The sequence below is a fragment of the Equus przewalskii genome, chromosome 3 (assembly GCF_037783145.1).
Source record: "Equus przewalskii isolate Varuska chromosome 3, EquPr2, whole genome shotgun sequence".
NCBI classification, from domain to species: Eukaryota; Metazoa; Chordata; class Mammalia; order Perissodactyla; family Equidae; genus Equus; species Equus przewalskii.
Genome location: NC_091833.1, coordinates 29,402,375 through 29,426,219, shown reverse-complemented (window position 1 = coordinate 29,426,219; position 23,845 = coordinate 29,402,375). Strand labels below are relative to the sequence as shown.

The window sequence follows — 23,845 nt, the reverse complement described above, 5'->3', positions numbered from 1 at the left end:
TTGCCCCTCTGGGGACAGCCGCAGCTGGGATTTTCTGTAGCTTTCTAATGCTTAAGCCATAAGGCTTAGCTTGCTGCTCCAGAAGACTGGTAATCCAGAGAGAGTCCCCGATGGAGCCTAACTTTCATCACCTCGTTTAATCAGTGAACGACCTGTTGTCGGTGGGATGGGGAGCTGCAGACCCAGGGCCTGCCCAGTGGTCACGCAGCCGGCTCACGAGCAGGCAGAGCAGGGGGGAGCAAGAAGCTGGCCGAGCCTTCAGTGGGTCTCTGGTTTGTAACAGGCTTTTTAAATCAAAGAGGCTCTAAGATTTCCATCTCCCACCCCCAATAACTCCAGTCACAAAGTAAGTCTCTGTCATTAACTGGAAATTGTCTTAAGAAACAGATTCCATGTACTCATGTACTGCAGCAGGTCCGTGCAGGAGATCGGTCTAGCCAGCTAGCCAGCTGGTAGTAGTTAAAGTGCATTGAACTGAGCCTGCTGGCCTGGGGCAGGGAAGCTGGGCAGATGTGGCTGTCTGGGGCAGGGTTCCCCTTTGGGCCTTGGTGAAATCCGATGGCCTTAATTGTGGAATCATTTGCCTTTTAGTTAAAATCCTTTTCAGAATCTACTGAATTAGTTCCTTACATTTCCAACTCATCTTCCGTGGAAATCAATTACCTACATCTTTAGAGGCCGGAAAAGGAAGCCTGCTCAGTGTAAGGTCAGGCACAGAGGGGTTAACTGACGGAGACTTTTCATTGCTTTTATTCAATGAGGTTTGGAACATGAGAGGCCAAAAACGATGAGCATGTTTTTGGGATCCTCTATAGAAAATTATAAGTTAAGAAACTGTCCAAGATGAAAAAATTAGCAGGAAATCACCCCAGCTCACGTCAACTGGGCCTTGTTTAGAAATGTCATCTTGACGGCACGTTTGAAGAGACGATGACATCACAGATGAGCATGTTCCCAGGGTCCGAGTACAGCACATTCTGCTACATGCAAACACACACACACACACTCACATACAACCCCTTACACACAACACACGCACCCTGGCTTCTAGGAGTAAAACTTGCTGTTGCTCACTCTCTTCTCTCTTAACCTGAAATAAAAGAGATTTCATCATCACCTACTGGGCTAAGACACGGGCCTTGGGCTGAACTCTGTACCATTTCTCTGTCTACACTTCTGCAGGCCATTCATGGCTGGAAGGTACAGGGCTGAGAGTCGGAGAGGTGTGCTTCTGGCAAGACATTTAACCTCTCTGAGTCTCAATTTCCCCACTGGTTATTGCACTGGGGTCATTGCTACTCTGTAGGCTGAAGTGAAGATGAAATGAGGATAATAGGGATAAGGCGCTCAGTACCACGTGTCCCACTAGAGGCTGCAATGGGCATTTTCTTTGGAATAATTCTGTGTTGCGCAGGACTGTCTGGCACATTCTAGGACACCAGGCATCTCTGGCTGCCCGCCCCGCCACTCCATGTCCGTAGGACAACCAGAAGCAGCCCTTGTGTGGTGGACTCTGCCCTGATTTAGAACCACTGGGCTAGCCCATTCTTGGGGAAAGCTAGTGGTCATCGTTTACTTTCACTATGATACTGAACAGTCTTTCCAGTGATGACAGTTCTACTGGGGAAGCTGCAGATGTTTAAGACGTTACTCTAAGTTAATTTATAAAGCAAAGAGGATGAGAGTCAAGGGTATCAGTAAAGGATTTCTAAAGATAGCAAGGCAGGGGGCTTTCCTGAAGCCCGGCCACAGGTGCCCAAGGTCACTGGGCTTAGAGAAGCACGACCCCGAGGATTTGCAGTGGGGGGAAGGGCTGACCTACCTCCGGTTGCACTTCTCCTGGTACAGCTGGAGCTGGTTCTCGTTGACGTTGAACTCTTTAACGAGGGCATCCCGGTTGGCATTGCGCAAGTTCTGGTGTGTGTCGTACAGAAAGAGCTGGTTGTTCAGCTCTTCCTGCCGCCTCCGCAGCTGGCGACAGGAGGAGTAGAGTTCCTCTTCGCTCTCCTAGAGAGGAGGGGAGAGAACAAGGGTGTGGTGACACCTTCCAAACCAGAATGTGGGACATGGCATCTGAGGAGCGTGACTGAAGGGAGCACGGGGCAGAAGTTTTGCAACTGCGATTATCCCAGAAAATCCAGGGCCTATTTTAACAAGATAAAACTTGCAATTATTTGTTCTATTGAAAGAAAGCAGTTTACAAAAACCTTTGTTTTTCACCATGTGGCTTTATCGTGAAACACTGAAATAAGTGCATTGCCCATTGGTCCCATTTCTTCATCTGAATCTGGTTTCTTATTGTCTGTGTCACCCTCATCTGAATGCAAAGGCTCTGAGCAGCTATGTGCGTAAAGTGGAACACAGCAGAGGAGGGACAGAGCCGCCTAATATGAGGACACAAAGGAGGGCAGGAGCCAGCAGATCATTCAAGATCTTCTAAGGGCCTTCAAAGGCCAGGTAACGTGCCAGAACATGGATGAACCTTGAAAACATTATACTAACTGAAAGAAGCCAGTTCCAGAAGACCACGTACTATACAATTCCATTTATATGAAATGTCCAGAACAGGCAAATTCACAGGGACAGAAAGTAGATTAGTGGTTGTCTGGGGTGGGAGGAGTGGTGATGGCTAATGAGCAGGAAGTTTCTTTTAGGGGTGATGAAATCCTCTAAAATTGATCATGGCGATGGTTGCACAGCTCTGTGAACATACTAAAAACCATTGATTGTACACTTTAAATCAGTGAAGTGGAAGGTAGGTGTATGACTCATATCTCAATAAAGCTGTTATCAACCAAAAAAAAGTCAAGGTATCATAGGTTTCACCCCCAGAGATGGGCATGTGACTCAGTTCTAGCCAGTAATGACGTTTCACTTCCCCACCATCAGCACCCAGGCCAGGCCACATCGAGGCCTCCCTGGGGCTTTGGCTGGTGCTCTTTGGAAAAGATAGTTTCTTTTCTTGGGGATCAGCTGAAAGAGGGATGAACGTTTCCAGCTGCTGGTGGCCCCTCTGCTAGCATATAAAGAAAGTTGGGAATGAAGCCAGAGGAGAGGAAACAGAGCCAGTGAGTGAGCACCTGGATCCAGCCATAACTGAAACAAGCCCTATCCCTAAGCTTTGCAGTTGTCTGAGCCAAAATATTTCCTCTATTATGCCAAGAAGAAAAAACCCTCGTAGGTAAGGAGTCTGGGTTTCAGTGTGGGAGGAGGATGACGACATCTCAGCTCTCTGATGTTTTTAAAAGATCCCTGACTACTGTGGAAAGGACGGCTACTTGGGAGGTAAGTCTACTGGCTGCTCCTACCGGTACAGTGAGAGACTTCAGTGCTACAGAAACATTCATCAAGATACACAAATGGGCCTCTTCTGTCATTTATTTTTACAAAAAATGGCCTCAGACTGTACCTTGCTCTGCAAATTTTCCTTTCCACCTTAATGACCTAACAAAACATCATGGACATCCCCCAGGATAACAGGCGGAATTCTGACTTTGGAGAGTGGGGAGGGCGATGGTAAAGGTTATTCTGGCCGCTTGCAAAGGTGCAAAGGAGTAAAAAGATGTTTGTCTTTGCACAAGGAGCGGAGTTAAAATGGACAGTCCCTGGTGATGAATGGAATGTACTGAGAGAGGCATGGGGAGAGGCAACAATGATTCCGCTTAAATTTATGCCCTTCCTCAAGGAGACAACTTCCCTCCCTGTAACAAACAAAGCAAAACAAAACAAAAACCCCATTTAAGTCTTAACACTATACTATAAACGGTCTCTTTTCACTTATAACTATGTTACCTAATTTAGTCCTTAGCATTACATATAATATTATATAACAGTTTTATATTTTATAACTTTGCAAAGGTTTATTAGTACTAAATTATCTGTCTTTGTATGTCTGCAAATGCCTCCATTTTGCCCCCGCTCTTGAATGATAGTTATTAGGATTGCAGGACATCTAGACTCACAGCTGTGTGTCTCAAGCATTCTGAAGATGCCCCTTGGTCTCCAGGCTGCTACCGCTATAGTCTTACTGTCATTCATCAATCCTTTGAAGGTAATCTGTCTTTTCTCTTTCATAATTTTCTCTTTATCCTGGTATTCTGCCGATTCAATAGGACATGTCTATACACGGATCTATACCTACTTATACTGCTGTGTTTATAGTTGGAGGACTCACGTCTCTTCAATGCTGGAAAATTCTCGCCATCAATAGTTCAAATGTTTTATGTTGGAGTTTCTCATTCTACTCTCCTTTTTTAAAATAATTCTTCAGATTTTTTATCTTGTCTTGCTGGGTTCAAAGTAAATTCCCCAACATAACCTTCACATTTACCAATTCTTTCCTTAACTGTATCCTTTCTGGAATTTCCCACTTACTAAGCTTTAAAGCAATTTTCTCCAAGATTTTTCAAATTGTATTTCCAGGATTTCTGATTAGTCCCTTCATTCCTACATGTTCTTGATTAATAGTAAGAAGGGTTGTTCTTTTTAAAATGCATGTTACTCATTGGGTTCTCTCTTTATTGGGGACAGCTAGTGGTTAAGTTTGCACATCCTGCTTTGGTGGCCCAGGGTTCACAAGTTCAGATCCTGGGCATGGACCTATGCACCACTCATCAAGCCATGCTATGGCAGCATCCCAGATACAAAACAGAGGAAGGCTGGCACAGATGTTAGCTCAGGGACAGTCTTATTTGTGCAAAAAGGTGAAGATTGGCAACAGATGTTAGCTCAGGGCCAATCTTCCTCACCAAAAAAAAATTATTTCAGAGCCAGCCCTGATGGCTTAGTGGTTAAAATTCAGCATGCTCCAGTTCAGTGGCCTGGGTTCAGTTCCTGGGCACAGAACTACACCACTCATCTGTCAGCAGCCATGCTGTGGTAGCGGCTCATATCGAGGAAGTAGAGGGACCTACAACTAGAATGCTCACAGCTATGCATCACAGCTATGTGATGGGGCTTTGGGGAGGAAAAAAAAAAAAGAGGAAGATTGGCAACGGATGTTAGCTCAAGGCAAATCTTTCCCAGCAGAAGGAAAAAATTATTTCAAAGTTATTTTCAGATTCACTGGAGTGAATGCTCTTGCTTTTACATTTGTTAGCTGTATTAGCATTATTTTCTGGAGTGCTTTAAAATTGTAATGTGCAAGCTCATTGTGCATGGGAAGAGTCTTTCCTCCAGGAATCTGTATGTTGGAATCTGGCCCTCTGAAAGTTCTAAATGGGGGACTCCCAAGGGCAGGGTCGGCCAAGCGTTAGGGTGATGGCTCGGGGCTCTAGGTTCTCATTCCAGCCTGTGTCCTGGCTGCGCGGCTGTGTCTGCTTTTCTCCCAACCCCTCGAGCAAACAGCTGACCACTGGCCCGATGCGTCCTGGGCCGAGTCTTTTTTCTGAAGAAAAGTGAAACCCTCCCAGCCGTAGACCATCTATCTGTGCACAGCTTTCAGTCCCCTCGCATTAGCACACAAAAGATGAAATGAAATAAATGACGTACCCAAAAACAAGCAGTTAAAAAAAGAACAGAAGCCTGAGAAAAGCAGACTGAATCAGGAAAGAGAAACATAGAAATGGTTGAATGAAAAACCCAAAAAATAAAAATATAAAGTAAATGCAAGAGCTGAATTGTTTTGTGGGGAAAAAGTAGATAATCCATTATCTAACCTAATCTAGGAAAATGTGAAAGCCCAAACAGTCAAATAAGACATACGAAGAGGTATACAGCTAGACAAGAAGAAATGGAAGGAACCTGTGAAAGAAAAAACCAAGATGACCATGAAAAGAATGAACACTTGTGTATTTATTTATTATAAAGATCTTGGGGCTTAAAAATATATATTATAGATACATACAGATGTATTTCTTATTAGGGAAAATTATCCCATAAGAGAAAAAAAATTGAACAGACTAATTTTATCCTAGAAGAAAAGGAGAAGGTTCTTACAACCAGGCCCAGAAAGGTTCACAAAAGCTGTCTTGAACATCTGTTATACGTAGGTAGCAGTTAACTCCGACCCTACCCAAAATGTGCCACAGCCTGGGCAAGACGGAAGGCTGCCAAGCAATTTTAATGAAGCCGCCATAACGAAACCTGACCGAAAACTACCGACCGGACTCTCAGGGAACACCAGTGCAAAAATCCGAAATAAAACATTAATGCATACTTAACACATACGTTATAGATGCACATTAAGCAATACAATCCCATATTTTGCTAAGAAATTCTTTTTCCCACTCTTTTAAGATGACTGTTTCACACTTCCGCTCCCCTCAAGCCTCCTCAGTCTCAGCTGACGACCTGGCCTCTTGTTTCATACAGAATACAGAAGAAACTGCATGGGTAAACTGCCCATCCTGGGCCCCTGTCCCATATCCCATGCCTTCTCTCCTGCTGGTCCCAGGGTCCCATCTTGTCTCTCCTACTCAGATCTTCACTCCGGTACATACCACTTCTCCATCCTTATCAGTGTTTCTAAAAAAGAGAATGCCTAAACTGCAAGTTCTTGATTTTTCAGTTTTGAGGGGTTATCTTCAGAGAGAAAGACCTGGCGACTTTCCCCAAACATGCTTATCTTCTCCTTGGAGATATGTCAATTTTGGGTTATATCAATTCACGTTTACGTTGTGATTTTATTATTATTCCTACTTCAAACCCTTGTATCTTCTTTAACCCCTTGCACAATGACCAAAACATTGGTGCAATGTTATTAACTAAAGGGCAGCTTTTATTCGGTTTTCACTGCTTTTTCCACCCGTGTTCTTTTCCTGGTCCAGGATCCTACCTGCACTTGGCTGCTGTGTCTCCTTAGTCTCCTCCAATCTCTGACGTTTCCTCAGTCCTCCCTTACCTTTTATGACCTTGGTACTTTTGAAGAGTACTGGTCAGTAATTTTGTATAATGTCCACAATCTGGGTTTGTCTGATGTTTTCTCGTGATTTGTTTGAGATTATGCAGCTTTGGCAAGAATGCCACAGAAGTGATGTACCGTCCTCAGGAGGTACATGATAGCGACACGTCGTATTACTGATGGCAACATTGATCATTTGGTTAAGACAGTGTCTGCCAGGTTCATCCACCGTAGAGCTGCCATTTTTCTCTTTTCAATTAATAAATTTCTTGGAGGAAGATACTTTGAGACTATGCAAACATCTCATTTCTCCTCTAACTTTCACTCACTAACTTTAGCACCCATTGATAGATCTTACCTACAGCAATTTTTACTGAGGTTTCCAAAGGTGACTTTCTATTTCCCTCATTCCTTCGACATTTATTAATTGGAATTCTTTTATAAGAAAGAGCTCTCTCTTCTCTCTCATTTAGTTATTTATTCATTTATGGACACATGAATTCTGTGGGTTATAGTCCAATATCATCCTTATTTATTTTGTTATTCAAATTGCTCTACCTTTGGCCATCGCGAGCTCTTTGGGTTTGGCTCCTATGCCCATTTGGTGTGTCCCCATGCTTTTCCAGCACTTCTTCACTTACCAGAACTTCAGGTTACTCCAGGCTCATTTTATCCGTCTCAGTTCTTGAATCAAACACTTGAATAAAGAGCTTTGATTTCTTTTATTGGAGAATGATATTTAGAAAGCAAGATCTGGGTGCTTAGATGTGCTCACTGCTAGCGGAGTGTCATTGGTTCTAGGCTCTCTCAGCAGACAGAGCTAGAGTATGTATGTATAGTAACCAATGCAAACACACACTTACATCTGTATTCCCATCTGTCTGTGTGTGTTTTATATATACTATATACTGATTCCAACCAAACATTAATTTTGGAAGGGTTGGTACATATTCCTACTTCTTGTCTTATGTCTTCCAGCAGATTTTATACTTTTCCTTATAAAAGCCCTGTAACCTTTCTTATTTAAATTACTCCTAATGTGTTATAGTTTTTGTCAATATCATGAATGAGATTTTCCGTCTGTCCCTGACTCCCACCCCACATTTCCAACTGTCATTTCTGGAATAGAGAAAGTGGTTAAACTTAATAAGACAAATAAACAAAAATCAGTCTCCTTAAAATTGGAGTCTTTCTGTTTTTTTTAATACATAACCATAATTTATGAATATAAATAATTTTATCTCCTTACTACAATTTATACTAGTTATTTCATTGGGTTACATTTATGCTTTTTCTCACTAAATGTGTTGCTAACTGTGCCAGTGTTAAACCATCCTTGCATTATTGGAATAACCTACTTAGTTAATATATTTTTATTCTAGTAAATAGGTGGAAATGACTTGCTAACTTTTTTAAAGAATTTTAACATCTGTATTCATAAGTGGCATTGATCTAGGACTAGTGGGGGGCAGGAGACAGAGGCATATTATCTTTCTCCAGTCTTGTTATGAAAGTTACATAGCTTCAAGACATTAAGTGAAGCATTTCGATTTTTCTATTGACTTCAGTGGATTAAAACTGGAATTATGTTCTTTAAATCCAGGTAGAAAACCATCTAGATCTGATACCAGTTTTATCTGATAGGTGTTCTGTCATCCTTCCAGTGTGTTCTATAAGACTTTTTGTCTTGAAGTTTTCCACTGCATCTTTAAACAATTTTAGCCCATTTACATTCTTCAAGGTGATCATCCATTTGCCCTACTTTTTCAAATTTATTTATCTTCTCATTATTTGGGGTCCAGTCTCCTTTTCAATATTTACTCCTATAGGTTTTTGGTCTTATTCTGTTCCTTTATTAAGCAGGCAGAGTTTATTTAATTGGTCTTTTCTTCTCTTTGTTTTGCGTTTCATTCACTTGGCTCTTATCTCTATTTTGTTCTTCTTGGTGTTTTAAATTTTTTAAAAGACGAATACTTGGTGCGTGTGTTTTCAGTCTTCCGCACAGCTTTAAGGCAAGCCCTTTCCTCTTCTAAACATAGTGACAGCATAAGTGTTTTTCTACTTCCTAGGTAATTTACTTGTTTTGATTTATTTCATCTAGGAATTTTTTATTTTCAAATAGTGAACATTTTAGCCATCCTTTCATTATCTTTCACATTTTATCAGGTAATAAACAAATGCATTAAGGTTTTTTTTGTGACCAAGTATGCAATCAAGATTATAGTTTCTGAAAAAATAGAAGAAAACAGGGTACATTATCCACCTGTAGGACACAAAGTTGTACCTCTCCCATCAAGCTTGTTAGTCATATTAGCTTGATCACCTGTCCTTGCTGATTTTTTTGTATACTAGACATTCCAAATTCTGGGTTTTTTTTAATCATGTAATCTTTATATTTGTAGGAGCTTTTGTTCTACATATTTAGCACAGTAATGTGGTTCCTAATTAAATACCTGCAACTCTTATATCCCTTTTGTAAACCAAACCTTCTATCGTTAGGTCATATAGTTCCTCTTAATGTTCTTGGTACTTTTCATCTTTAATTCTACTTTATTTTAATTTTCCCTTCCTAATTTTTCCCAATAACTCCTCCATTCCTGGGTTTTTTTTTAACCTTTCTTTACTGTTTGTTTTAGGCTTATTTCTCGTAAACATTGCAAAGTTGGATTTCTTTGCTTCCTTTTAAATAGAATTCAGTCCACTCACTGAATCAAATATGTTATACCCATTCCATTTTGATTATTATACATTTTTCTTTGCTTTAATTTCTTCTTTTATCCTCTTTTTCCTTATTTTTACTCTCTTAGTCAAGTTTCTGTATATCTCCTTTTTTTGTCCTCCTTATTTCTCCTCTGCTTTTCAATTTTTACGGTGGTTACCTTCAGTTTTCAATAATCCTGATTAAAATTACATTTTCTTTTTACATCAACATTTCGGAAGTAACTCTCCCCTTGCAGGATGCCTTATGTGTCTACTGATCCCCCAACCATCAAACTGAAAGCTTTCAGGGCACCTTTAATTTACCTCTCTACTCCTGGGTTTTGCTGATAGTATTTTCAGTTCCAGACTATTCATAAATTTTTCATTATAGTGTATTCCTTCTGTTTCAAGAATCCTTGACACTTAACATCACAAAATTTTAATCATCCTGTTGTATCCTGCAAAATCTAACTGTACCACAAAATTATTCATTATTTCCACCTCTTCATCTCCCTAATTGGAAATCTCCCTTCTGATTAAAGTTTCCATTGATTCAGGTGCTTTCTTGGGTGAGATAAATAATATCTAAAATCTTGCATATCCACAAATACATTTCCGCTGCCTTGCCATGTGGGTGGCTGGACACTGAATTCTTCTGTCTTTCTAGACTACAGATGACATTCTACTATCTTCTAGTGTCCAGTGCTGAAGAGGACAAGTCTGATATTAGATCTACTTAAGTTTTCTTTCTGGATAACTTGAGGCATTGGGAAGTTTAGGTTTTTGATTTATCCCTGGAATTCAAAACTTCTACTAAAATACGACAGGGGTGTGGGTGTGATTTCTAGTCAACCCTTCAGGAACCAAGTGAGCCCTCTCAAGCAGAAAATCAGAGAAAATTCCCTCTACTCACTGTTTCATTAATAGCTACCCACCCATCTGTCCCACCTTATCCTTCAGGACATGCTCGCCCGTCAGGTCATTTGCATCTGTCCTCTGAGCCTCTCTTTTCCTTAATGACTTCCATCTCATGATGGTATTGCTTTGGACTGAGAGATTTCTTCCATGTGGTCTTCTGGGTCACTAATGCTGATCTCTCTATTTATATACTAAATTTTTAAATTCAAGAAATCGCTTTTTGGCTTCAAATTCCGGAAAGTCTATTCAGTGCTATACTTAGATATCCTTGAACGCTCTTACGACTTCTGTGTTAGGGTTCTCATCGGATGCTTCCAGCAGCTGTATGTCATCTGCCAGCCACCTGTACAGGTGTCCACCTGAGTCTTTCTTCCTCTTCTTGCTCTCTGTGCCCATTTTTTCATTGCGTGCTCACGGTTTTTGTGAACAGTAGTGACACTGAGTTGTCGGGTCTTAGTGGGAGGCACAGCAGTTTCTGCTCTTTGAGGCCGGCTTTGGGCAAACTTCAGTTGTTGGGGCCCAAGGAGGGCCGTTCTCTGTGCCTCTGGGTCTCCCCGACTGTAAAGAAATCCTCTCCAACCTCAAAAACCAGGACCAGTTGCGTTCCAGAGGGCAGCACCCCATGCTGGTCCTCCAGGACTCCAGAAGTGTGTGCCACAGCCCTTCTCCAAAGGGACTCACACACCTGCTCCGGCTGAGCCCTCGCCAGGAACCACAGAATCCTGTCTCTCCCCTAGGCCGCTCCACCCCTCCCACCGTAGCTCTCATCCAGCACAAAACTAAGCACAGTCCACACCAAGATCAGTTCTCAAAGATCCGGGCAGCCAGTCTTCTCAAACGTACTCTCCAGGTACTGCCAGCTTGGCTATTGACGATGATTAGGATGAACATTCAGGTTTCCATACTTTCTCCTGCCCCATTCTTCTGAATCTCACAAGTTTAGATCATTTGAGTGGAGCCCCTTTTCAATTAATGGCAAGACTGCATGTAATACATCAACTTAAAAGAAACTATTTACTTTCAGAGAACAATTCGACATATATTCAAAACTATAAGGACTTTTTTCCTTTTCTGCTCTATTATTCCATTACTAAATATCTAGCCTCAGGAAATAATTTTAATCAAAAAATGTTACATGAAGCCCTTCATTATTTATAAACTGCAAATAACCTAACTGTCCAACTGTGGGAGGATAACTAAGTGAATTAGGGACCTCCACCTGATGAAACGGGCATTAACGGCTTTGAAAAACCTATCACATCATGGAAAAATGCTCAAAGTCATCTGTGAAGTGGACAAAGGGCACACAATCATAGGTATTATAGGAATCCAACCATACAAATATCATATGCAAACCTTATTAGGTGAAGGAAACATACCACAATGCTATCTGTGGTTATGTACAGGTTGTTTACGGGGGTTTTTTTTCAACCCCCTCCTTCCTTTCTTTTTCTATTTCTCAAATTAAATATAGTAGGTAATAAAGTGGTGTTAAAAATACTCTTTGTAAACCATATATATGGCTAATGGAGTACAGGACTGAGAATTGACAAAGTAATTGTGACATGTGAATGGCTTCTTCAGAGGGGCTGAAAGTGCTTATTGACAGTTTCCTGGGACGTCACTCACAAACATTTGCTGAGACAGAGTTTAAACTCCATCTCGGCCCTCAGCGGATCAATCATTTGCTCAGACCAGCCTTTCCTGAAGGTGTTTACTTTCCTGAAGCTGTCTCTCCCGGGCATCACAGAGGATGCGGCTGACAAATAAAACAAGGTTTGACCTTTGGGTGGTGAGAAAACCCAGGCCTACCAAACACAACCCAGCTCCTGCGAGGGACCCCTCCTCGCCGTGTGGGCAGAATCACCAAACAGTACCTGTGCGTCGCTCAGAACCAGGTGACAGATGTGGAACTAAAAAGCTCGAGAACCGGCAGCTGTAAGGAAATTTGCACACACACAACTTTTCCGCTACAGCTCCTTCAGAAAGCACATCTGGGAGAGTCAACGTTCCACTTAGAACCCCACACGAGGCCCCCACCTCCCCCTACACTCTGCGGCGACATCCCCAACCGCACCCAACCCGTGAAGCTTCCCTCATCAAGGAAGTCAAATCTGGATAAACACATTTTCCTTTAAACGTATGCATTTCCTCTGCCATCAATGATACCTCATCATTTAAATTATTTATATTGTTTTGGTTTGTTTATGACAGCTTTGCGGAGCAGTATCCAGACAAACGCTGTCCTACCACCACCCAAAACCCATTTTATCACTTCATTTTTCCAAGAAATGTCTGCAGGTGGGTTTATGTACTGAGAGAGGAAGTGCTGGTTCCCTTTCCCGAGGCAAGAGAATCCCGCATCCTGTGGTGGGCTGGGGAGACGTAAGCTTGACTAAGCCAAGAGTCTTCAAGCTCACTTATTCAAGGCTTTGCTGAAGGCCTAAGTTTTACAATTTTACCACCCTGCTAAAATCATTGATCCCACTCATTCCATATCTGGGAATCAATCCTAAGGAAATAGTTCTGAATTAAAGGAGGAAAAGGGTGACCACACAAAGACGTTCATGAGAGCCCTGCTTGTAAGTGGATTCCATATAAATGCCCAGCTTGGGTGAATGATTAATCTATCGTCCACCCACTTGACGGAAAAATCTGTCAGTCATTTAAATGCTAATGAACATTAGGTAACAGTATAAAAAGTGCTTCTCTCACTTTCAAGCAGTGGTTCTCAACCAAGGATGATTTTACCACCCAGGGGACATCTGACAATGTCTGGTGGTAGTTTTGGTTGTTATACAAGAGGGGGTGCTGCTGGCATCTAGTGGGTCGAGGGCAGGGATGCTGCTAAACGTCCCATGATGCACAGGACAGCCCCACCACAAAGGATGATCCGGCCTCAACTGTCAAGAGTGCCTAAGTTTAAAAAAAAAAAACTGGCTTTAAAGAAAAAAAATTACACATGTATACATGAAATTTGTATTATTATTGTTATTATACTTACATAAAGAATGTATTGGCCTAGGACACAAAGGAAGCACACAGATGAAATGCAAACTTTATCTATTCCCTTCCTCCCACTTATAAAACTACACTTTCCAGACCGTCTAGGCTGTGATTGGATTTTTGAACCATTTGTACAAAATATATTCTAACTTGTCTTTTTTTTTTTTTTTTTTTTTGCTTTTTTCTCCCCAAATCCCCCAAGTACACAGTTGTGTATTTTTAGTTGTGGGTCCTAGTTGTGGCATGTGGGACGCCACCTCAACGTGGCCTGATGAGTGGTGCCATGTCTGCGCCCAGGATCCGAACCAGTATAACCCTGGGCCGCTGCAGCGGAGAGCGCGAACTTATTAGCCACTTGGCCACAGGGCCCGCCCCTAGCTTAAGTCTTTTAATAGACTTATTAAAGACCTCAGATAGTCTCATTAATGATAAATTGGCAAATGCATAATTCATTCTAAAAGAGGAGAAATTTAAAACGTGGGCATTCTCAACAAGGACTTGATGATGACTCAGTCACCTGGTAAAAGGAGGAATTTATAGAAACTTTCACGACTGAGCATTTCTGTCACAGGAAGAATCGTGGAAGGTGATTTTTTGATCCATAACTTAAGGTTCAAGTGAAAACTAGAATTTTCATATAAACAGTACATTTATTTTGACAGTCTCAAGCGTTCACATTTAAATTTGTTTCAAAATGGAAAACTTTCAATATCCATCCGCTTATCCTCTTAAGACAGATTTCACCATCACGCACTTATTACATACCAACAAAAAGCGAGGCCTTTGGCTGTCACTGAGGCCCTTGGGTCCCAACTATTGTGCCTTTTAAGTCTCTCCTTCATGTTTTTACTGCTTTCTATCTTTCCTTATTTTTGCATCCGCCTGCATCTCGGTGCTTCTAAAATGCTTTGGAGTGTTAAACCATCAAGGTTGCAAAAACTGTACGTAAGGGAAACAGCTATTCAGAAAAGCCTAATGTTCTCTCCTCTGAGTCAAGTTCATGAATTTTTACTGCGTGGACAATGACTGTTAAAAGGCATCCCCAGCCCACCCCCCATCTCCCCTCCCCATTGGAAGGCTCTCAGCTCTATTCTGCAAATTGCCAAACAAGCAACTTCCAAATCACTGTTTCACCCTTAGAGCCAAAAGAACAACGGTACAGGCTGTGATTTCTCTACTCAGAGGACAACCAAGGAGAGAAAACAAGACGCGCATCTGGCAGCACTGACCAAGCCCACATCAGCCCTCTGGGGGCCAGAACCATAGTTTTTCTAGGTTATCCTAAGATAGGTGGGGTGACCCTTGAAATCCCCCAGCCCAGGCCGGGTTTTGTGGTAGGGGAATGGAAAGATTGTGGGAGAGTATATTGGCCACGTACGAAGCCTTGCAAAAACACATCCCGAGTGGGTTTCATTCTATGGGAGAGGCCATCAGGAAGATCCTGAAGCCCCAGAATCACCATCAATATCCAGATCTCTCCCGCCATCAAACCCAAGACCCGAACTCCCCACAGCTTGGTGCTGGGTCCTGAGCAGCTTCACCTCATCCTCGTTCATAGTTCAAGGTTCAAGGAGGCCAAGCCCTTTCTGCCAAGTCTACCCGAAAATTGGTTAATCAAAGAGGGACTAAGTTATCTTCAAGGCCTTGGCAAACCAAAAGGATCAAGAAGGCCAGCTCCTCCAGCAGCAGAGAGAACCACAAAAGGAGCGCTGCTCACTATGGGAAGTTGCGGTCCACAAAGTTCCTCCCCGGGGACAGGTCACAACAAGGCCTTGTTGGATGCTCTCAGACCTTTTAAGGGATTACCAAAGCCCAACAGGAGGGAAAAGCACCGAGGAAGGATCAGGTTATCTAGAAGAGCACTCTCTTGTCTGGCTCTTGCTAACATGAAACTAAGGAACTTCCACAGAGCTTCACCCTTTCCAACTACATGGCCTACGCACAGAATCGTACAGCAGTCTCCAAGAAGGATGGATGCTGATGTCGACACAAATAATCCATAATGAATCTATAAATCACAATTGGGGTGAGTTTATTATGAGCCAGGTCTGAGGAGTGTAGCCCGGGACCTTCTTTTCCCAAAGAAGGAAGGGCACCAAAGAAATGGGGTGTCCAGAGGGGTTATATACCATCTTGGAACAAACAGCATACATCATATACAAGAGGAATGTCCCTTGTACGACAGTCATGAGATTGCTTAGCTGGCACAGCAGATCAGTGGTCACAAGGTGAGCACAGAAGGTCGGTAATTAATCCTTAGTTTCCAGGAAGAGATGCTTATTCTTAAGGAAATGCCGAAAGTGGGGAAGATACATCCCTATCTTTAAGGGCGTCATCCTCGGCTTTGGGACATTGTAAATGTTTAAAGCAGGCATACAATGCATGCTCGACAGGCCACATTAGGCCCTTTTGGCAAAACAAGGTCAGGACAGATTAGTTTTAAACCAAAGAGGTTCCTCATATACTCCAATAGATCCTGTTGCTTTTCATTTATTTATCATTGGGAGGAAAAACCTAGGAGCCCTGGGTAAATCTGTAGCTAAAAGGAATTCCTCTTTAATGATGTGGCAAGTTTGACTAGACAATTTTCAATGAGTTTAAGTCCATCAGCCAACTGAGCTCACTGGTCATTTCCACCCCACCAGCAGGCATAGCTCAGGGAACCCCAACTGGTGTTTCTCCACTCACCAGGACGGGCCGCATCTCACAGAAAACCAGGAGGGAAGCCAGCTCAATGTCTTCACTGTACCCATTCTTCAGAGGAACAGATCTAAATCCTGCAGCAGAATAGAAAAACAACGCAAAGGCAGGCGATTATTGTCAGACCTTAGCTTTCCTGGGGTACCCAGGGATCACAAGTCCCTCCAAGAAGCAGAGAGGTCAGTGCCCCATGCTAGGGGCTGACTTTCTGGAAGCCAGAAGTCCCATCCTGACGGTTAGAGAGAGGGGCTCCAGAATGCAGCCTTGACAGGTCTACTCAGAGAAGTTCAAAATACCTGCCATCTAGAAATGAAAATGATTCACTCAGAAGAAATTAAAACCCACAGGACATTACACATTGACTTTAGAGTGACTGCAGCTGTGCTTCAATTCTTTAAATACTCCTGAGGCCAAAAGACTCAAAAGAGTAATGAATCTTCACACCTATTTCCTCCACTTAGTCATTTACAAAGCATAGCCAAGGGTGTGTCGTATCTTTAAAGATTTCCAATGGGAGGCAATCTTCCCGTCCCTTGGCAGTTCACGGCAGTATTGATCATCCTCCTCTAAAAGCCATTCCCTATTTACAATTAGGACCTGTGTCTGACAGTCATTTAAACGTTTCTTTTTATTTAGAGAAGGGCTGAGATGGAGCTGAATTTTTCCCCCAATTAAGTAATGTTTAAGGCAACACATCTCAAAGTTGAGTTTGCTTGTCTTAAGTAAGTAGTACAAAAGAATACACAGTAACAATGAAAGTCTCGCTCCCACCCACTCATAATTCCTTATTCCAGAAGGAACTATTATTAACAGTAGCTTCCCAAAATAGTCTATGCATATGTCTGAGTTTCCTTTAAAACCCGAAAGGATAAGACCCTGACCTAAGCAATTCTGAACCTTACAATTTCCATTTAACATCCTATCATGGGGATTCACTGTATGGCCCTCGTTCGACTTGAAAATTTTTTATTTGCGTTGTATCTACTGATTCTCCAGGACAGACCATGCCCAAATTAGGGCACCCCCCTCTCTTTCCTCTGTGCCTTTCATCATTCAGTTTTTGGCTTGTTCAATGATGATGATTATTTCTCTTAGAGAACCTTTTCACTCTCAGGAGATTTATCACCTTTAAATAACATCTACTGAATCTCTCACTTCCCACTGCTTATGATGAGGAAACTGGCATGCTTGCCCAACCCTATACTGCTCTCCCTTTTCTTCCTCTAATTTGGGTAAACTGTATTATTATTTCTACACCGACACGGTGTGTAATATTTGCGTTCCATTTTGTAACCATAATTCTCCCACAAAGGGAGACTTATATTTTTCTGACATTTATACAGCAAAGCTAAAAGAAGGAACATTTGTACACCCACTGCCTAGATCTCACCATTAACCTTTGACTTGTTTTATCACATTTACCCAGCCACCAATCTATCATGTGTGTGCACGTGTATATATTTCAAAGTAGGATGGAGACATCTGTACACTTCCCTCTGAATGTGTCAGCATGCATCTCATTAAGTAGAGCTCAATATTTGCTTACAGTATTCTTTTTCTGATATAAAATTTACACACACAATGAAATGCACAAATTTTTAAATGTCCAACACTCAGCACATTTTTACTGAAGTTTTCCATCGATATTTTGCCTGGCTAAGTTTGTCTTCTTTTGTTTTCTTCAATACAAGCTCACGAGACATATAATCCCTGAATTGTGCATGTTCGAACATTTCTGTCCTTGATTTGATACTTGAGTGACAGTGTAAATGGGTATAAAACTCCCAGGTCACATTCTTTTCCCTGGAGGATTTTGGGGACATTGTTCTCATTGAATCCTGCTGTTGAGACATTTTCTGATCTATTCCGCCCTCCAGGGGATGGAATATTTTTGTTGGTTTGTTTGCTGGTTTGTTTTTGGTCTGGACGCCCACAGAATCCTAGCAGTCTAAGCCCAGGGCTTCTTCAACTTTAATGCGAGGTGAATCACCTGTGGGTCTTATTAAAATGCAGATTCTGACGTGGGAGGGTTGGGGTGGGGACCGAGAGTCTGCATCTCTAAGGAGCTGGTCTGTGGGGAAGAAGTCAGTCTACGTGTTGATCAACTATTAGAATGTACTGCAACGCTGAACACTCCTCGATGTTCAGGGAGGCTGCCAAGTGGCCCGTGCCTCCAAATTGGAGAAGTGAGCTCTGTCCGCTTGGCTGGATGTCTCCAGCAACATGTACAGCTGTCCCTTGGTATCCACAGGGGATTGGTTCCAGGACCCTCCATGGCTACCAAAATCCACAGATGCTCAAGTCCCTAAGCCGGCCCTCCACATCCACGAGTTGCACATCCGCAGCCTCCACCAACCACGAATCGTAAACGTGGTACACGCTCTGTGGTTGGTTGAAGCGGAGGATGCAGATGCCGCAGATACAGAGGACCAACGTACCTCCTCTCACTGCCCAAGTCTCACTTTTGCGAACAGCCCTTCATGTATATTGGGTTTAGGGCTGAAAGGTGTTTGCCCATTTCACCAAAAATAGAGTTTGATTCTGTTCTTATCCGTGTTGGTTTTGGTCGTGTCAGAGAGGAAAGGGAGACAGAGATAGGTATCTTTGGAAGTGAGATAGGTATCTTTGGAAGTAGGATAGCATCTTGGCTTATTAGGAGTAGTGGAGGCCTCAAGGGTAGCCCGCAGAGTAGGAAGAACATGGGGTGTGAAGTAAGACATTCCTGGGTTTGAATCCCAGCTCTGGTCCTACAGGTGTGTGACCTTGAGCAAGTTAATTAACATCTCTAGGCCACAAAATTCTCATATTTAAAAAGCAGAGATGATAAAACCTCTTTCACAGGATTGCTGTGAGGATTAAAAGAGAAAGAGTTTAAGGCACTAACACAATAAATGCTGTTTTCCTCCCTTCCCAAGCTCCAGCTGGCTTAAAAGCTTAAGTGCATCCCTGGTGACAATGGGCAAAGTTTATTTTCGAGTTCCGAAGGCCCCCAATGCCTTGTGCACAACGGGATTGTTCATTTTGTTTCGTTCCTCCATGAATATGGATGTACCAGGCCTTGCTGGAAGCTGGAAGGGAGAGAGAGAGAAGGTCCTATTGAAAGCATCCCGCAGTCGGGGGCCACATATTTCATCATCCTTGAGGTTTTGTTCTCTCTCTTTTTTTTAATCTCCAAGCTAATTCATAGCATTTTCTAGATGAATCGACATAATTTGGTGACCAGGGAGGAGAGTCCATCAACTGTGACCTCTCTCCAAGGCCCTGGGAGGGGCTCCAATGCTCACATCCCTCACGCTTCCAGAGGACATCGGCTAGGAGCGGGTAACAGCAGAGCTGCTGTCTGCAGGATGAATCCAGCGGAGGTGGGTTAGCGCGGCCAGGCACAGTGACCATAAAAAGACATCTGTCCTAAGCCTTATTCACTTGGCTAATCTACAAGAGGCAAATTGCAAAGGCAAACTCGGCAGCGAAATTGCTAGGTTTAACGTAGTTTACAGTGTGGGAAAAATGAACCAAGGCGGGTTGCCAACCATCAGGCCTCAGGAACTTACAAATGTATCCTCATTCCTATTAAATTATGAAGATGGGGATTTCTAAACTGCTAAAAAAAAAATCAGAAAGTTTAAACATTTCTCAAGTTCTTGTTTAATCTACCCATTTGCTTAGGAATTTGTTTCCTCGATGATAAGATGGGCAGCCTCGGCCTAGCTAGTTTTCTCAAGGTGCCATCCAAAGGCCATGTGAGGAGCTGGCTAAGCATGCAGATTCCTAGGTTCCACCTCAGACTGGTTGAATCAAATCACCCCAGACGGGCCTAGGAACCTGCACTCTCTAACCAGAGTCCCCAGCATACCTAATGGGGCAAGTGCCCAGTGGTGGAAAGGATCAGATTTATGACACTAGGAAAGGTAGAAATTTAGGGAATATCTCAAGTTTAGGGGGAAAAACACAGGACCCAAGGTTTCTAAACAACATCAAGAGAAAAGACTATATTTGCATATAAATCATTAAAACGATCCTTAGAAAACAGGGCAACAGTGACCTCATGAAAAATCCAGAAGGACCTATGATTTTATGTCTCATGCCTCAGAAATACTAAGGGGAAAAAGGGAATTCAACACGAGTGAGGGCCTGTTCATCAAGTATGATACATAAAATCCAGCAGGAAAGTAAATGAGAGAAACTGCATACAAGATAACGACAGCCACACTGACAAAGTAGCCACGTGGATAAATGGACCTGGAGGCAGCGCCAAGCTCATGGGTCCCAAATCCCCTCCCCTAGGGGAGGCTGTCTGGCTGCGTTGGAGGGGTGGGACGCAGTCTCTTGATTCTTAAGAGCCGATCACATGACCCAGCATGGCTTGGTCCCAGGCACACACAGAATGACCCTTCTCAAAGCACGAAGGGGTTCTGCGTTTTGTTCAGCAGAGAAGAATTAAATCAAGCACCCCAATTTTATAGAAGAAGAAAGTGAAGCTCAGAAAGCTTAAGTAACTTGCCCAGGATGACTCGGGGGAGGTGGACCTAAGATGGTAACTCACGCCAGTTGTTAAGGGCTTTGTCCTTCCCACCAGAGCACGCTGCCAGCCAGGAAGAGGGTGGGAGATCCAACTAGACTTAAGCCCTGGCCGAGAGAGGCAAATAGCTTCTAACTTTTCAGAATGAAATCAAACTACAGTGCCAGGTGGACAATCAATCAATAATCCAAATTTGCATGCAGACGCCTGACTTTGAAGAGCCCAGCATCCTATCTCACCACCTTCCCCATCCCCATGTAAATGACGCTGGATACGGGGCTAGACACGTGGCCAGCTCACGGGAACTACCTCGAGATCAGCTGTCCAAGCCACCCAGTCGGTTTTGCAATGATTTAATAAAAACGAGGAGAAATGCGTCTTACCTGATTTGATCCCTTTAATGGGGTAAGTGGCATGAGCAAGAAAGTTGGGATCACTGAACATATCTTCCTCATAAACCACAAAGCGCAGAAACGCGAGGTTTGGGTCATAAATTTCAAACGTCACCTTCTCCTGTGTTGGAGCCCAAACAGGGCTTAGGCCATTGTCATCTGGAAGGAAATCAGAGCTCATTAGAGGCCTCGTTCATCCTGCCCCCACCTGGTAAAACCATCTCTAACTCCGTTGGCTTTGAATTTCTTTAGCAACCATGTAAATGTGCATCTATATCAAGATCTAAGAAATAATCTTTTTCTTCCCAGTAGCAATCCTGGTAAAGCTGTTGTCCCAGGCCTGGCCCTCAGCAAGCAGGGGCCACCTTCCCTTTATACATCTCCCATCTCAACTCTCTGGGATGTGGATGGCAGAGCAGGAAGAGGTGGTTTGGAAGAGGTGAGCACTGAATCCCTTGTCTGATGAGGGACGCGGGTTAGGCTCTCTGAAGAGGAAGAACAGGCATGGGTTCTGGAGTTGTCAGGGCAGAACGAGCCTCACAGAGCAAGGCAAGCAGTGAACCTGCTGGCCTCTAACAACACCAGTTTCACTGGTCAGCACATGAGCTGCTCATCGCGCTACATTTTACCAGGGGGCAGGCCTGAAAGGGCCCACAGACAACGTCTTCCTGGCTTCATATGGAAGAACAAACATTTCTCTAGGCCTCCCTGCCCTCTGTGGGATAAGATCATGCAGGTTAGGCTGCAGCCCTTGGGTCAGGTCAGCCACATCCTCTCTGTGTCTCTGCTTCTTAGCCTTGAACTCAGTAGATAAAGCAGGTGGAGCCTAATGCAGAGAGAAGACCACCCTACTGTCATGGCACGGGGAGCAAGAGCCTTGCCCAGGTCTCTCGACATGACTGACAGGCAGAGAAACATAGCACTGGGTACCAGTCCAACTATTTAACCACACAGGCCTTTGGTTCCCCTCCGAGTTGAACTGTAGTGTGCAAGAAGAATGAAGTAAAAGACCTGGACAACAAAAGTGCATTACCAAATTCCCAGTGCATCCCTAACATGTGAGTCAGCTCGACTGAAGTTTGAAAGGAGAAAGGACCCAGGCAACTTACTCACAACTGTCGTCTTAAACTTGTTGTTGTCATATTCGGCTCCACATATTTCCACCTCCACAAAGGGACATGCAATACTCCGTCCAAGTTTGGGGAGATGGCGAGCCCCAAGAACCTAGGACATCAAAGGTAAGTACTGGAATTCTCCTGGAGCCATCCTGGGAAGAGCTAACAAGTTCTGCGTGGGTGGTCTAGCACGGAGGTCACTTCGGGTTGTAGAGCCAGACTGTACGAGTTCAAAGCCAGCCTCAATTTCTTCACTGAAGAAGTCCTAACCCCTTCTGCAGTGGACACCACCACTGTTCCCTTCTTGGGGGTGAGGAAATGGGGGCGGAGAGTTGGGGTGGATTCCCATAGCTGTTGAGGATGAGCCAGGATGGGCGTCCCCATGCCATCGGACTCTAACAGGTGGACCTCCCCTGAGCACAGAAACGCACACACCCATGCCCAGGTGGGCACCCAGAGAGGGAGTTTAGCCACTCGATTTCCCAGCTCCCAGGAAATGATGGGGGAGAATACGGTATTCTTTTCGTAACTGGTCTTTCTTTAAACATTCGATTACATATGCTTCATTTTTTTCTTCCTTAATCTTATGAAAACCGCAATTCATTTCTCCACCTTGCATAATTTCCCAAAAAAGGAGAAAACAGAAACTCTTACAAAGAGACAACACATCCTCTGAAAGTTGGATGAATCTGAAAAAAGCTTTTAGCCCAGAACTGGCCGCTGGGGGGATAAACTCTCTCCTCCATAAAGACCATATGGCCACTTCCCAGATATTTTATTTCTCTCCTTATTTGGCCAGAGGATGACCTCACCGGGACCTCAGAGAGACCCTGCTGAACCCAGCAAGAGATGGACACATGGGGAGGTGACCAGGGTGGACTTGGGAAGACCCTCCTCCCTGTTCTTTTCCCCTGAAATGACCTGGCGTGCGCTGTAATTAAGATTCTGAAAATTGTCTGAGTGTTGACAGTTTACACAAGGAGACAGGCCATCACAAGGCAGAGGGCTGGACCCTCTCAGTGATGCGCGGCCCTGGCCCCTGGGCAAGGAAGGAGAGCTGGGCCTTACCTTGACCGTCAAAGTCATCAGGATCTTCCTCTGGGACTCGGGCGGCATGGGGTCGTACTTCTCCGTCCTCATGCTCTCAGGCTGTAGGACGTAGCCCGTCCGCCCATTGAGTGAAAACAAGGCGTGGTTCATCTGCATGTACTTATCTGGGGAGGAAAGAGCACTGTGACAGTGAGTGAGGCAGGAGAATGCTGGCCCCTGGGGCCAGGCCACGCCAGGTGGGCAATGATTTATACCTTCTTCCAAAAATAATTTCAGGCAGTTTTAAAAATAGGTATCTGAGGGGCCAGCCCAGTGGCATAATGGTTAAGTTCATGCGCTCTGCTTCTGCAGCCCGGGGTTCGTGGGTTCGGATCCCAGGCACAGCCCTAGCACTGCTTATCAAGCCACACCGTGGCAGCACCTCACACAAAATAGTGGAAGATTGGCACAGATATTAGCTAAGCGACAGTCTTCCTCAAACAGAAAGAGGAAGATTGGCAACAGAAGTTAGCTCAGGGCCAATCTTCCTCATAAAAATATATATATATATATATAGGTATCTGATTCAAAAATATGGGTTTAAAAAAACCCATTGAAAACCCAT

The 23,845-nt window shown here is 43.6% G+C and overlaps 1 protein-coding gene across 1 annotated transcript in view; it reads right to left on the bottom strand.

The window, feature by feature from the left end:
* Positions 1 to 734: 734 nt before the first annotated feature.
* The window catches only part of PLCG2 (phospholipase C gamma 2), a 146,805-nt gene continuing 123,694 nt past the window's right edge, over positions 735 to 23,845 (bottom strand). The window contains exons 28-33 of the mRNA XM_070612379.1: positions 23,260 to 23,405; positions 22,186 to 22,300; positions 21,068 to 21,235; positions 16,154 to 16,242; positions 1,823 to 2,007; positions 735 to 1,090 (exon numbers count right to left, since the gene is read on the bottom strand). Of these exons, the coding sequence (XP_070468480.1) occupies positions 1,048 to 1,090; positions 1,823 to 2,007; positions 16,154 to 16,242; positions 21,068 to 21,235; positions 22,186 to 22,300; positions 23,260 to 23,405 (746 nt within the window). The 3' untranslated portion in view covers positions 735 to 1,047. The remainder of the gene's footprint in view (positions 1,091 to 1,822; positions 2,008 to 16,153; positions 16,243 to 21,067; positions 21,236 to 22,185; positions 22,301 to 23,259; positions 23,406 to 23,845) is intronic.